The sequence below is a fragment of the Lissotriton vulgaris genome, chromosome 2_1 (genome assembly GCF_964263255.1).
Source record: "Lissotriton vulgaris chromosome 2_1, aLisVul1.2, whole genome shotgun sequence".
NCBI classification, from domain to species: domain Eukaryota; kingdom Metazoa; phylum Chordata; class Amphibia; order Caudata; family Salamandridae; genus Lissotriton; species Lissotriton vulgaris.
Genome location: NC_141687.1, coordinates 526,108,803 through 526,123,170, shown reverse-complemented (window position 1 = coordinate 526,123,170; position 14,368 = coordinate 526,108,803). Strand labels below are relative to the sequence as shown.

General features: G+C 43.3%; 1 protein-coding gene across 1 annotated transcript in view; it reads right to left on the bottom strand.

The window, feature by feature from the left end:
• The window catches only part of ITGAV (integrin subunit alpha V), a 372,076-nt gene that overhangs the window by 137,888 nt on the left and 219,820 nt on the right, over positions 1-14,368 (bottom strand). The window contains exon 17 of the mRNA XM_086955459.1: positions 3,926-4,080. Coding sequence (XP_086811585.1) covers positions 3,926-4,080 — 155 coding nt within the window. The remainder of the gene's footprint in view (positions 1-3,925; positions 4,081-14,368) is intronic.

Genomic DNA, 14,368 nt, shown 5'->3' with positions numbered 1-14,368 from the left:
TTTTAGTCTTTGGTTTTAATTTACAGTTCAAACATACATTGTTTGTTAAAGTAAAATAAGCTTTCATTTGAATTAAATGTGCTAGTTCTCAGGCAACTCCAACGAGTAGCTTGTGAACTACTACTAGCTCTCCAGTGTAGCCCAGATTACTAAATTTGGAGCCTTTGCTTGACTGAATTATTATATGCGTAGCAAAGTTGAAAAGTGTGTATTCATGACACAAACATGTGTATTTTCATATTTTATAAACGTATGTTTCGAGAAAGATGGTTAAATATTTAAAATATACAAAGCTAATATTTGGATGAGAAATCATGTGTCAATTAGGAGATTCTTTACTAATATTATACCTTGGTACCTGGGGCATTGCAGCTACTGCTGTAATGTATAACTCCTGTAAAGTTTTCCAAATAAAAAAAAACATCTTTTTCATTAGTTCCTCTTGCTGTACTTTGAAAATGCTGCCTTTTCATTGGTGAATACACTTAGTAGCCGCAACTTTTGTAATTTTGTATCCTCCCATGAGGACTGCCCCTGTTACATGTGCTGTTACGCTTTCACTTTATTTACAATACCTTGTGGGCATGCTTTTTTTTTGTTGAATTTTCCCTTTTGAAGCCAACACACACAGCAATTGCATGTCTTTGTTTTCTGCTCATCAGACGCCGAAGGCGCCTGCTCAGTGCACTGCCCCCTCCCGCTTGTTTTCCTTTGCTTCAGTAACGTTTGTTCACCCGATTCTGTAACTGCATAATTATATTTGTTATGCATTTAAATGTAGTTGTTATCAACCCCCAAGTGTTTGTGGAGCTGATGCCAAATCTTGAACCCGGTTTCCCAGGCCCAAAGTCATCAGCTCTGTTTGTTAGGCTACATGAGTAACTTGTTTTTTAGGCGCCAGTGTGCAATAGCTGCCTGACGGTGCCTCCAGTACAGCTATTTTATAGGGTATACTTGAAGCCAATCACAAGCTGTCCTGCAAGCTTTAGCCCGCTGTAGCCAATCTGCAGACCGCAAAACCATACATATGCATAAGTCGATGCTTTAGGGATTCATGCCTACAACTACTCTACTGAACAGCTTTTGTTGCATGCCACTCGGGCAATTAAATAGTCATGAGCTTGTCATCTCCTGCAACCCTCAATCCCTTCTGCTGCTCCAGTGCACCTCGGTTCCATGCCCGGGCATAGGCCACATACTTGGCTGCTACTGAAATCTGCCCCTTTCGTGCGGTGTGTTTAATGCAAACTCTATGGCTCCAGCCTCCAAAGGCCTCTGCTCCTGCTACAATCCTGCCATCTCCGCCTCTGCCGCTGCTTGGTGTGCGGTGAGTGCTTCTTGCTTCTCTCACCTACTTAAAAGGGATGCCCCCTGGTGCACGTGGCAGGTGCTGAGCTCCTGCTGAGAATCACTGACAACCCTGCATAAACAACATTTAAATAACATGGGAGTATGTTATTGCCCCAACAGTTAAGTTCTTTCTGTCTAAACTTGGCAAAATTGGGCTTTGTTTTTCCAATCATTATAATACATTATACAGGCGTGTGGCGTGATTCTTGGGAGATGTTAATCAAATCACATGCAAATTAGTTTGTGGGGAATGTGCATCCTGCGGAACGATAAACATATGCATTGATAGGTACGGATGTCATGTGATTCCTTAGGACTTTTGAACATTTAGCGATGTGTGTAGGATGCACGGTTCCTGGCGCTTTCTCTCTCCATGTAGGAAGAGGTGTGTACCACACGCGATGCCTTCGTGCTGTGCCATTAAGTTCACTGTAAATCAGGCGTCCTTTGTGGTCTGTCACTTTATACAGATTTTTTGTTTCTGTCTGTAAACTCCAACAGCTGGAGCAGAAACCAGCAATGTGCTGCTTGCTGAACTTGATAATGAGTCTATTTAGGTTCCCACTGGTGGGTGTGTGTGCGTGTGTGTATATTTGGAGGTGGGTATGGGGGAGGGGAGGACATTAGTTTCGATGCCTGGTCCTGAGTGGAACTTCTGCTCTTGTACAACTGTTTCACTTCCTCTAGACCATGGGTACTCACAAACTTTCTCTCAGGGGTCAAATTTACAGTGTGGTTTGTGTACGAGGGCTGCACCAGTGGGGGCGGGGTCAGTTGTGGGAGGGGATCAGTGGGGGCGGGGTCAGTGGGGCGGGGTCAGTGGGGAGGGGGCGGGGCTAGAGCAACAACAAAACTGTGACCATGAGGTTGAACACAAGTCCCTGCAGCGGATGCCTTCGTGCACTGAGCCACCAGACCCGGCCAACACACCTCTCTCTCTTTCTCTCTCCCTCTGTTTCCCTCAGACTGTCTCACTCCCTCTCTCTCTCCCAGTCTCCCTCTGTCTCACTCACTCGGACTGTCTCACACCCTCTCTCTCTGTCTCCCTTTCTCCCCTTCTCCCTCCGCTCCCTTTCTCTGTCTCCCCCCTCTCCTTCCCCTCCCTCTCCTTCCCTCTGCTGCCCCTTCCCTCTCCCCGTCTCTCTCCCTGTGTCCCTACCTAAGTCTGTCTGTCTCCCTCCCTAAGTCTGTCTCCCTCCGCTCCCTTTCTCTGTCTCCCTCTTTCCCTATCCCTCCCTACCCGTCTCCCTCCCTCTGTCATCTCACCCTGCCTGTGTGTGCCCGGGCTGAGACAGCTTCCTGAGCGCGAACACACGCGAACACACGCAAACACACGCAAACACACACAAACACACGCAAACACACGCGAACACACACACACACACACACACACACACCCGAATACTTCACAGGTCTTTAAAAGACCATTTGCATGTTAATGAGGCTTTTGATGTATTTCACCTCTTTTTAGGCCCCTGCAACCAAACTCTGACTTTCATTGGAATTGCCCCCACAGTGCAGCAGAGTCTCTGAGTCGCGCTGCTGCAACCGGCAGTGATTGCAGACACTCTTTAAATTTTTTATTTTTAAACCACGGGTACGATGTCTGCAATGTCCGCGGGCCGCCGAGAAAAGCTTTCCGGGCCGCTGGTGGCCCGCGGGCCGTACTATGAGTAACCGTGCTCTAGACAGTGCTGCAGCTGTGTCTCTATTTCCAGTGGTAATTCTCCATTCTTAGTCCTATAGGCAATGCTGCAGCTGAATCTCTGTTCCTACTGGCAATTCCTCATTCTTAGTCCTCTAGACACTGCTGCAGCTGCATCTCTGGTACCAGTGGTAATTCCTCATTGTTTGTCCTCTAGACAGTACTGCTAGCTGCTTCTGTGGTCCCTTCAGTAACTCTCCCATTCTAAATCCTTTAGGCAGAGCTGCAACTGTGTCTCTGGTCACAGTGGTAATTCCTCAATCTAACTTCTCTAGGTACTGCTGCAGCTGTGTCTCGGTTCATACATCCACTACACTCCAAACAAAAAAATGCATAGATAAATGACATTGTCATTTACTACGCCAATAGCTCGAACTCTGACAAATGTGAGACCTATTGTATTGCAAATGCCGGTTTTACATTACTGCTGGCAGCCCCGCCTGATGAAAGGAGGTGATCACAGATGGCAATTTTGCATGTGGTGGCCACTAATGTAATCTTCTCTGAAATGGTAACAACTACAACAATAATGATATTGTTAATTCTTGATATTATTTGCCCATAAAGTAGCTCTTATTACAGAAAATGTTGGAGACCTCTGTGTTGACACCATCATATATGCTAGGCTAGGGGTGTCCAACCTAAGACCAGCAGTGTCAGAACCATCGTAGGTTATCAAAATAATCCTTAAATATGTAAACTGGTTCCCTTTAGATGCATCAAATGTACATTTATTTTGTGGTTGTCCTGAAACTCTAGCTTTCATGGACCTACATTGGATACCTTTGTGCAAGGCATTCTTTAAATACATTGCCTACACAATACAACAGTTTTCATGAAATGGTTACATGTATTCAGTTCTATTCTTACCCGCAAATATGCATCAAGCTCTTCACATTGTACAGAGCCTCCATTTTGTATGGTCATGTTCTTCGAATGCACTGATAGTCTGTTGTGGAGAAACAACGCTCTTCTGATGGCTCCTTTTTGTTTCAGTTTATCGAGCAGTAACTCCACTTGGAAAGCTACCAAAATAACAGTAGGAAAATTAACAAACCAAAGTTACAAACTGTGTGCAAGATATACAAGTCTTTCATGTCAGACGATGCAAAAAAATATTTCCCAAACAGGATTCTGAAGTCTCCAAAACCTTCTACCTAGCAACACTGTGGCATACCTGTAGTCACAGGAATTTCTTTTTTAGGCAAATCTTTTTTGCTAGAATTAAACTTACCTCTAACTGTAAAACATGTATCTTCTTTAAAGTGTCAAGTGGTGCTAGAGTATCTCCAGACATCAGTCTGGCCTTCAAAAATGACACTGCGAAATTTCACTATTGAACTTTCTCAAACTGATTAGGAGCAGCCATTTTGACGTTGGTGCTTCTGTATCTATTGCTCACAAGTGATCGTCAATACACAAAGCCCTACTCGTTTCACAGACTTTACACTATGAGACCGAAGCCATGTCTTGGGAGGTGCGGGCATATTTGCCCATACATTTCAAAAATGTTTGAGTCCATCTCCTTAAAGCAAGTACACATTCCCAACTGTGGCTCATTGCATCTGGTATCCAAGCATTAGCACACTGATCAAAGACACCAACCACACAGTGGGTTAGGAGAGTTACAACTGTGTGAGACTCAGCATAATCACCCTTTACCACATCACTGCCAGTACAATATTGTTACACTGTTCCTTTCACCAACCCAAGATCATTTGTAAGTTGTTGTTGATTACAGTCTAAAGAAGACTTAGTTGCTACAATTAGTTTGTTGTAAAGTGCTTTGTTGCCTACTGAACGTGTGGAGCAGCGCTATATAACCCATTAAATAAACACGAGATCTACTAAAACAGTGATAAATCGTCGGCTCGCAAAAACCAGACTGACCATGTGTCACAAAAACAGCCTTGTTAGAGGGGTTGCTTACCCAACCAGGCAGCTCTGGAATGCAAACATGCATCTGTAGAACCACTGTACTAAGATACCTGAAAGAAAAGCTCTAAAATGAAAAACTATTTTGGAATCAGAGTAAAGAGAAATCAGAGCACTCATATATTCGGCTTCTACATGGCCACCCATGAAATTACCAACGAGGGAAGAGAACTGGGAATTTAAGGAAAAATCTGCACTACTATTGAAATACCATATACTATATAGGAATAGAAGGTGCTATGTCCAGACACGTGATTCCCACATGGGCCTTAAGGAAGATAGGCAACCTACCACCCAAGAAAGCTAATTTTGGAAATTGGACATCACCCTTCAAGAGTTATACACTATTGCAAAACAGTTGTTAAAAACGAACATACAAATAGACAAAGTATTAGTTTTCCCAAATGTTCAGATAAGACACACAAAAGTTGTGACTTGGATTTTCTTTCTTTTATTCAGTTTTTATTCTTTTTTTTTTTTTTGATAGTTGCGAATAGCCGACGCGTTTCGTCCGTTGCCGGACTTCTTCAGGGCCTAAAATAATCTGTCTGATTACGCGTTTCACATCCGTCTCGGTCAGGCTTTCATGACGTTTCTTTTATTACTTGGAAAATTGTAAGCAAGATCACAGATCCTAGTCACAGTCGTTGTCGACAAAAAACAAATGCAGGCCCACAGTAAGGTCAAGGGGCTGGAACATACAGGAGCATCGAGTTGTGGCCTTCTGGTTCGGAAATTACCAACCCCTGGTGAAATTAGGCAAGAAGAAAGTCGAGTATTTAGAGAACAATAACAACAATCCAGAATCCACCACGTGTGCATGGGCACAGAACTAGCAACAGAACTAGCAACCTGGAAACAATAGCACAAAGCACCAATAAGAAATAATTTAAAAGCACAGCTAATGTATAACAAGCAAATTCAAACTGGTCAGCCCTTGGAGATATGCAACATCCCATTGAAAGCACAAAAATGAAATATCTCTAGATGACATAACAATTAGATTTAAACTTCCACAGCTTCAGATCAGTAGAAGAAATAGGTGTTACAGGCAACACAACACAAAGATGCGAAGGGCAGGCACCCAAACCAAAACTGGACAAAGAGATCTCAGAAAAAGGCTATGCACTTCATGAAGAAGCCGAGACAAAATAGCAATAAGGCTGAATATATTATTCAAAGAGATACCATCCTGAAGGTCTACAAAGACAGAACCCTAAAACCTAATGCACTTCTCGTTGAGACAACTTGTCAGAGAGAGTAAAGAAAACTGCGAGTAGAATACCACCAGGTTGTTATCAACCCTAGTACAGGAAATGAGACCATTCTGAGTCAATATCTTGTTCTTTTGGGTCGATTCATTAAAATGGCATATTACTTACCAAGGTTACAACTCTTAATGTCTGTGTACCAAACACGTCCTCATATAAAACGAAGAAAATGATCTTTGTATATGGAATACAATTAAAGCTAGGTCCACTAACACAAGAGTGTCAGATCACATGGGATAGTAGAACAAAACAAGACCATAAATGCACTCTAACATCATCTCTCACTGAGGTTCTACGCCACTATTCACCAGACCAAGGCCTGGAATCAGAAAATATCCAGGGTTTGACCCTGCAACACCACATGACCCTATACCTGAACCGCTTCTGTCTGAAAGCAGCTCATCTCCAAGTTGGGCTCGAACACTGAGCAGAGAAAGTGAAATTGTTGATCTCATGGAACATACTTAAGGGACAGATGCAACATGGCATGCCAATGATCCACTGTAACAAGTGCACCCGCTAAATATTTTAATGACCAACCCCTACACCATTGTGTAAAAGCAGGGTTTGACTGCTAGACTGACAACTTAATATTTAAACAATATCCAGCAGTCATCAGCTACTACCATACAATTAAAAGAGGAATGAATTTCAGACGAAACTTACACCTCAGAAGCCAATAGGTCATGTCTATGTGACAGCTATTGGCTTTGCCAATGCCTTTTAGCCATGTTGTACAGAAGCGTGTCTGCTGTTCATCATGGCTAAAAGTTAGTGGTGTGGAATAGAAGAGAGGAGAGTATCGTGGAGTAGAGGAGAGTATCGTGGAGTGGAGTTGCAGAGCATCGTGGAATGGAGTAGAGTGGCATACAGTAGAGTGGAGCGGAGGAGAGTGGCATTGAGGAGAGCGGCACAGAGTGACGAAGAGTGGAATTGTGCAGTTTAGAGTGGAGTGGCATAGAATAGCGTTGAGTAGATTGGTAAAGAGTTGAGTGGCTTAGAGTAGAGTGGAATAGAGTGGGATGGAGTGGAGAGGCATTGAGAGAATTAGAGTGGAATTGAGAGAATTAGAGTGGCATTGAGATGATAGGAGTGGCATAGAGTGGCTTAGAGTGGCATGGCGTAGAATAGAGCGAAGCAGAGTGGCATAGAGTTAGGTGGCATAGAGTGGGATGGAGTACGGTGGTGCAGAGTACTGTGGTGCAGAGTACAGTGGTGCAGAGTACAGTGGCGCAGATTGGTGTGGAATAGAGCAGAGTGGAGGAGCATTGAGCGGGGTGGCGTAGAGTGGCATATGGTTGAGTGGAGTGTCACAGAGTGCAAGGGAGTGGCACAGATTGGAGTAGAATGGCATGGCGTAGAATAGATTGGCACTGAGCAGAGTGGCAAGGAGATGAGAGGCAAATAGTGGTGTAGAACAGAGTCGTGTACAGAGGGGTGGAGTGGTGTGGAATAGAGTGGCATAGAGTTGAGTGGTGTGGAGTTGAGTGGTGTAGAGTGGAGCAGCTTTAAGTAGAGTAGCATAGAGTAGTACGGTTATGCGTTTAAGTAACTAAAAAGTCATTAGAGATGACAGATAGGGTGAAAGCAATTTAAGTAACAAGCGGTATGCCTGTGTTACAATCATGTTGAATATCCAGTAATAATACCCAAATGCCTATAAAAAAATAAAAAGTAGTGCGTTGCAAAAAGATGAGCAAGAACAAATAAGAAGAAGGATACATACTTGGTCAATGCTCCTAGAAGGAGCTAACACAAGAAAATAAGGGAAGCCTACGGGAGCAAAGCAATCAAAAGATTGCAAATGAGAGTGACAACGAAAACAACTAATGGTATGCTGTATGTGGGTTGTAAGTCCATTGAATTGTAAACAATAAGGATCGCAGCACAGCACATGCGCTGTGTAGGCAAGACCCAAATACTGCATGCACCAAACCTAAAAATTGCCCAAGAACACTGTTTTCAAATGTAGGAGTTCAGCACAGGAAGGTGTGGATCAGAAACTATGTCAATGGGAAAAGTGCCTTGCATGTGCTCAAGGCAGATCAATCAAATTATATCCCCAGTTGAATAGTCATTTATAGTGTCATGGACTCTAACAACTGCTTAAATGTTCAGAATTTTAACAAATGTCACATTCAGTAACAATAATGCACATCAAGGCACTCTACAGTGGTGCAACCATGAGCCATGTATGTATGTACATATGTGTGAGGTATCTGTACAATGCAAACCTAACCAAAAGACTTAGAGTCATTGAACAGTGTCAAAGATAAAGATACAGCCAACAGGTATTTGTAGAGGTAGTTGTATTCTGGGAGCTGAATTGGAATGTTACTGCATTGTGATGTCGTGTTCTTTAAAGAGGTTTTTTCCAGCTCTTTCCTAAATTGGCGATGGGATGAGGTGGCCCTGATGGATACAGTGATTCTACCCTACTCTATGCACCACTGCACTCTACACCACTCAATTCTGCAACACTGCACCCTATGCCACTACTCTATTCCACTCTACCTTGTACCACAGCACTCTTCGCCACTTAATTCTACTCTAATACAATCTACTCTACGCCACTGCACTCTACGCCACTCTACGTCATTGAACTCTACACCAATGCTCTCTACATCACTTTCCTCAAAACCAATACACTTCACACCACTCCACGCTATTCCAATCTACTCTGCACCACTGCACTTGATGCAACTAAGCTCTACGACACTGCACTCTACACCATACCACTCCATCCCTTTCTCTTCACCACTCTACGTCACTGCACTCTACTCTGCATCACTACACTCTCTGCCACTGAACTTTATGCCACTCTATTCTGCACCACTTCACTCTATGCCACTGCACTGTACTCTGTACCACTCTAGTGCACTCTACGCCAATGTACACCACGCCACTCTAATCTACTGTGCACCACTGCACTCTACACCACTCCAGTCTAGGCTAATCCACTCTGCAAGAATGCACTCTACGCTACTACTCTATACCACTTCACTTTACCATGCACCAATCCACTCTACACCACTTCACTCTACTCTGAAACAATCTACTCTAAGCCACCCTACTCAACTGCAATCAAGGGTGTGGCACTCTACTTTACACCACTGTACTCAATGCCACTGCCTGCTACTCTGCACCACTATGCGCTACCCTGCACTACTATACTCTACCCTGCACCACTCCACTCAGAAACACTCTAATCTATGCCACTGTACTCTATGCTATGTCATTGTACTCTAAACCACTACACTCTATGCCAATGCACTCTACATCCGTTACTGAAAACCAATGTACCCTACGCCAACTACTTTTCAACATTCTACTCTTACTCTAGGTCACTGAAATCTACGCCACTGAAATCTACATCACTCTATTCTACTTATCACCCCTGTACTTTACATCACTGCTCTCTGCACCATTCTAATCTGCAACACTACTACCCTGCCCTCTGACACTCTACTCTGCATGACTGCACTCTATGCCACTGCACTACACTCAGCTCTACACCACTCTTCACCACTGCACTCTACCCTGCATCACTTCAATCTATGTCCCTCTGCACCACTGAAATCTACTCTGCACCACTCTTATCTAAGCCACTCCACTGCACTCTAAGCTACTCTATGTCACTGCACTCTACACCAATGAATTCTACACCACTTTACTCGACACCAATACACTCTACACCACTGCACTCTATGTCAAACTACTCTGCACCACTGTACTTTAAGCCACTTCACTCTAGGCCACTCTACTCCACTCTATGATGCTCTACTCCATTAAACTCTTCTCCCTGAAACACTCAGCGCCACTCTGTGCCACTCCACTCAATAGCACTCTACTCCACTCTATGCCATTCTACAACACCACTCTATGACGCTCTACGCAACTCCTTCTATGGTACTTTACTCCACTTTATTCTATGACAATCTACTCTGCTTTACACCACTCTACACAACACCCTCTCCATCAGTCCACTCTGTTCTACACCACAACACTTTAATCAACTCCTTCACTGTGCTCCTCTCTAAGCTACTCAACTCTATGCCCTTCCACTCTATAACACTCTACTCCCTCCATGACACTCTACAACATTGTACGCTACTCCATGATAGTCCACTTCACTCCGCTTCACGCCACTCAACTCTACTGTACACCACTCTACGCGACTCCAAAGCATTCCACTCTACTCCACTTTCAAACACTCCACAGCACTCTCCTTTACCCCACTAACTTGTAGCCATGCTGAACAGTTGCCACTCTGGTATACATCACTGATAAATATATAATGCCAAAGCCAATAGCGGTTACATAGGCGAGATCTACTGGCTTTGCCAATGCTTGTTAATATTTAGTGTCTGGCCTCAATTGGAGTCAGCAGGTAATTACTATCAGTCTTGCAGAGTGTTATCAGGTATTGCATTTTAGCACTCTTTCTACTCTGCATACTGTATTTCTTTGACTTGCCCTCTTGCCTTTCTTACATGAAAACTATTTTGTACATCGAAAATATGAGGTCAAGTTGACACTGATGATAACTTTACCATACCTTTATTTCTACCAGTCCTGGATTAGATCCATGAACTATTGTTTTGAAGAAATGTAATGTGAGGGTAACTCCTTGTGTCATGAATAATGCCCTCGTACTCCTCCATGTGGTGGGAATACCTTTTTTGTCTTGCCTTACACTCCCTTTTCAGTCGCCTGATCACAAAATGAGGCCAATCCTGGTAAGCTTCGCTGGTACCCATGTGATACACTAGGCATGTGTGCTCAAGTGGCAGTGAATGGCTGCCGTGCGAACAATGCTATGAACGTCTTGCGATGCTGCACCCACCCGGCACACTCTTTCTCTTTAAATTGACCCTTTTTCGGGTAACTTTCTGGGTATTTATTGCGTCATCGTTTCCAGGTGTCCTGCTTCTCACTCTCTTCATTCGACCTCCCGGTTTCCCTTGATGCATCCTTCCTTCCAGTAATTGTCACACCTGTATCCGGAGGCTTCTCCCTGGCTTAGCTGCCTGGCTTCTCTCCAGCTGGAGTTTGGTCCAATGATGCAAGATAGCACTGAATTGCTGTCTTTTCTATCTTGCTGAATAACAATCTTACAGAGGTGATTAGACTGGTTTATTGGTGCGTAATCAGCACCCTTCAAAGAGGGGAAAAATATTTCAAAACAAAGTAGGTACAGTTTTCAGACCGTGTTCCAGTGCATAACGCCCATCATTGTCGGACTACTACACACCCTCTGGTCGTTCTGAGACTGCAAACTCCATGGTGACATTGGGTGTCCGTCACAAGACTAGAATGGAAATGGCCGGAAGCCCTTGCAAGTCCATCAGGTCCAGCTGGGTGCAGAGGTTTTACTCCTAGGGAGTGTGTGGTCTACGGTGGTCATCGGAAGTTTCTGCTTCTAGGCGCTTCATGCTTTTTCCTGAAATCCCAGCTTCTTGCCAGGAATGTTCCTGTTTCCCTTTAGTCATCTCTTCCAGTGGTGAGGACGCTAATGTTTTATCGCATTAGTCCTGCCGGATGAAAGCGTGTAGGCCATGGATAATTGGACACAGACAATATTTTGAAAGTTGCTAGCCATTATAAGGAACTGCACCAACTCGAGTACTTACAGGAATATTGAAAAATGCTTCAGCTGTGCTTAACATCTTACTTAAACGCAACACTTCCAGCATACTCAATGGAAAAAACAATGCACTCTTCAGCAAGAACGCAATCTAACTCCCAACAAAGTTCTCCCCCACAACAGGAAATTCAGAAAGGAATAAATGAGTTTAACGAAAACATTTGCTTAAGGTAAAACATGCTTTGTTATATTCTATTCACAATTATTTGACTGAGAAATCAGAGACGTACTTTAAAAAAACAATGACATAGAAATTCACAAAGAACAGTTAGAAACTGAGTTAACAGACCTTTCAGAAGCTCCCACAGGTTTCTTTTACTAGGTCTAGCAATAAAGTAGCTGAGCCGAACTAAATGAATATAACTAAAAAGCACTGTGGTCCCTAGTAACAATACTTTAGATGCAAAGAACCAAAATGGCGAATAAAATGTATTCAAAGGAGTTTATGAAAAACATTTTCAAGATTCATAGCAGGGCATTGAATATTGGGCAAAACGTGTTTGATACTCTCTTTAGAGGTGATACACGATCCAGAGAGAGAAATTATGAAAGGAAATGCAGTTGGTAAAGGAGGAGGCACCTGGCGACAACCCTCGGGAACAGGGTGGCCGACAATAAACTAAGCTGGACATATGCTGAATACCCATAGAGGGCTCCTGTTGGAACTGGCCTTTTTTGAAGGGTTCTCCCCAAAGTTTTCGCCTTCCTCCTGTATTTTTCAGACATTCTTTTATTGGCTGAAAGTCCAGGACGCATCACCCTAACTGACGCAGCGCCTGCTTCAACGCTGTGGGATCGACGCAGCGCGACTTGACTTGTGAAGCATCATCAGCTCATCATCCCTGGGAGCCTGTTTCTTCATCGACACCACACCACAATAAGGAACCAAGGCTGCCTGTCTGAAAACGGCACATCAACTCCACACCAACAGTAAGGAACTGATGCATCACCCCTGCTGCCTAGCAGCAAGGAACGCCTCACCTCCCACACAGCAGTATGGCTTTTTCGGCTCCTCACCTCCACTGTGCCTCGCCTTTGATTTTTGACACATTTAAGGTATTTTGTCCTGATCAAGCGCAACCATTGATTTTTAAGAACTGAACTTTATTTAATCTTTGAAAATTCATAATTTGTGTTGTTTGTTTTAATATTTTGGTCCTGTTTTATTCAGATAGATATTGACTATTTTTCTAACCTGGACTGGAGTCCTTTTGTAGTGCTTTCACTGTGTTACTGTGTGTGTGGGTACAAATGCCGCTGGGATAAGCCGGACTGCTCTGTGACAAGCTACCGAGGTGGTGAGCAGGGATTATTTTAGGTATGTAATGTATTTACCCTGACTAGAATGAGTGTCCCTTCTTGGACAGGGTGCCAGACACTGCCAATTAGAGACCCAATTTCTAACAGCTACAATCAGCCAAAGTGGGAAGCACGCGTTTGTCGGGTCTCAATGCTGCGAGCCAGATTCCTTCACTGGGCTTGATTTAGCCCAAACTCGAGATTTCCTGGTCGCGCTGTCAGCACAGAGTCCTTTCAGGAATCCTTTTGGACCTTTTTCATTGTCTCAAAAATAAACCCAATATCCTAATGGAAATTAATGTAAGAAAAAAGCAAACGACGCCCAGCTTTTAATTACCGCTGCACTTGGGGCTGAATAGTAAGCAGGAATCCTGAACATCACTTCAATCACCGTGGCTGACTAACGTGTGGGTAACACCGCTAGTTCTAGCTCACGAGCAAACAGTGAAACGAAACATTACTTTGATTTCTCCTTTTAAGAAATCCCCCTAAGGACACCCATGACACCTTTACCCTCTGCCAAACGTCCAATTTTACTTTCCCACTTCTTCGAGTACCCCTAATGAATAAAATAAACCATTCTGCAGCCTACAGTGGTAAGTAATGTGCACTGCCAACTGCAAGGCAATGAACCCTGAACATGCTGCATAATAATTATATTAATAATTATTATTATATAAACTCTACAGATGCTCTAGTAGGATCTCAGGATAGTTCAGATGCGCCCAAAATAATTTGTTTTAATGGTGGTAATCTGACAGCTAAAAGCAGTGAATTCTGCTGCGACCTTGCAAGCTGCATTTAACGTAATCAGTGAACACTTTTTACTTCTGAATTTCTTTATTGTGAACCAGTATGGTAACGAGGTTATGGTGCACTTTCCAAAATCCCATGCATTGTTAAGTTATATTTTTATTTAGTTGTTTTTAAACAGAGCATTCTAGACCCCAGATGTGGTGACTGCGCATATTACAACATGAACAACAATTGAAAAAGAATATAATAAAAAGAGAAGACTGCCAACAAAAGAAAAAAACATAAGATAAAGTCATGAATAAAATAATAAAGCAAAATCTTCTGTATGAGGGTGGTACAAACTGGAAGGAAAGACCAAAATATAATTCTGATAACTACATCGAGTACATAAAAGAAAAAACAATG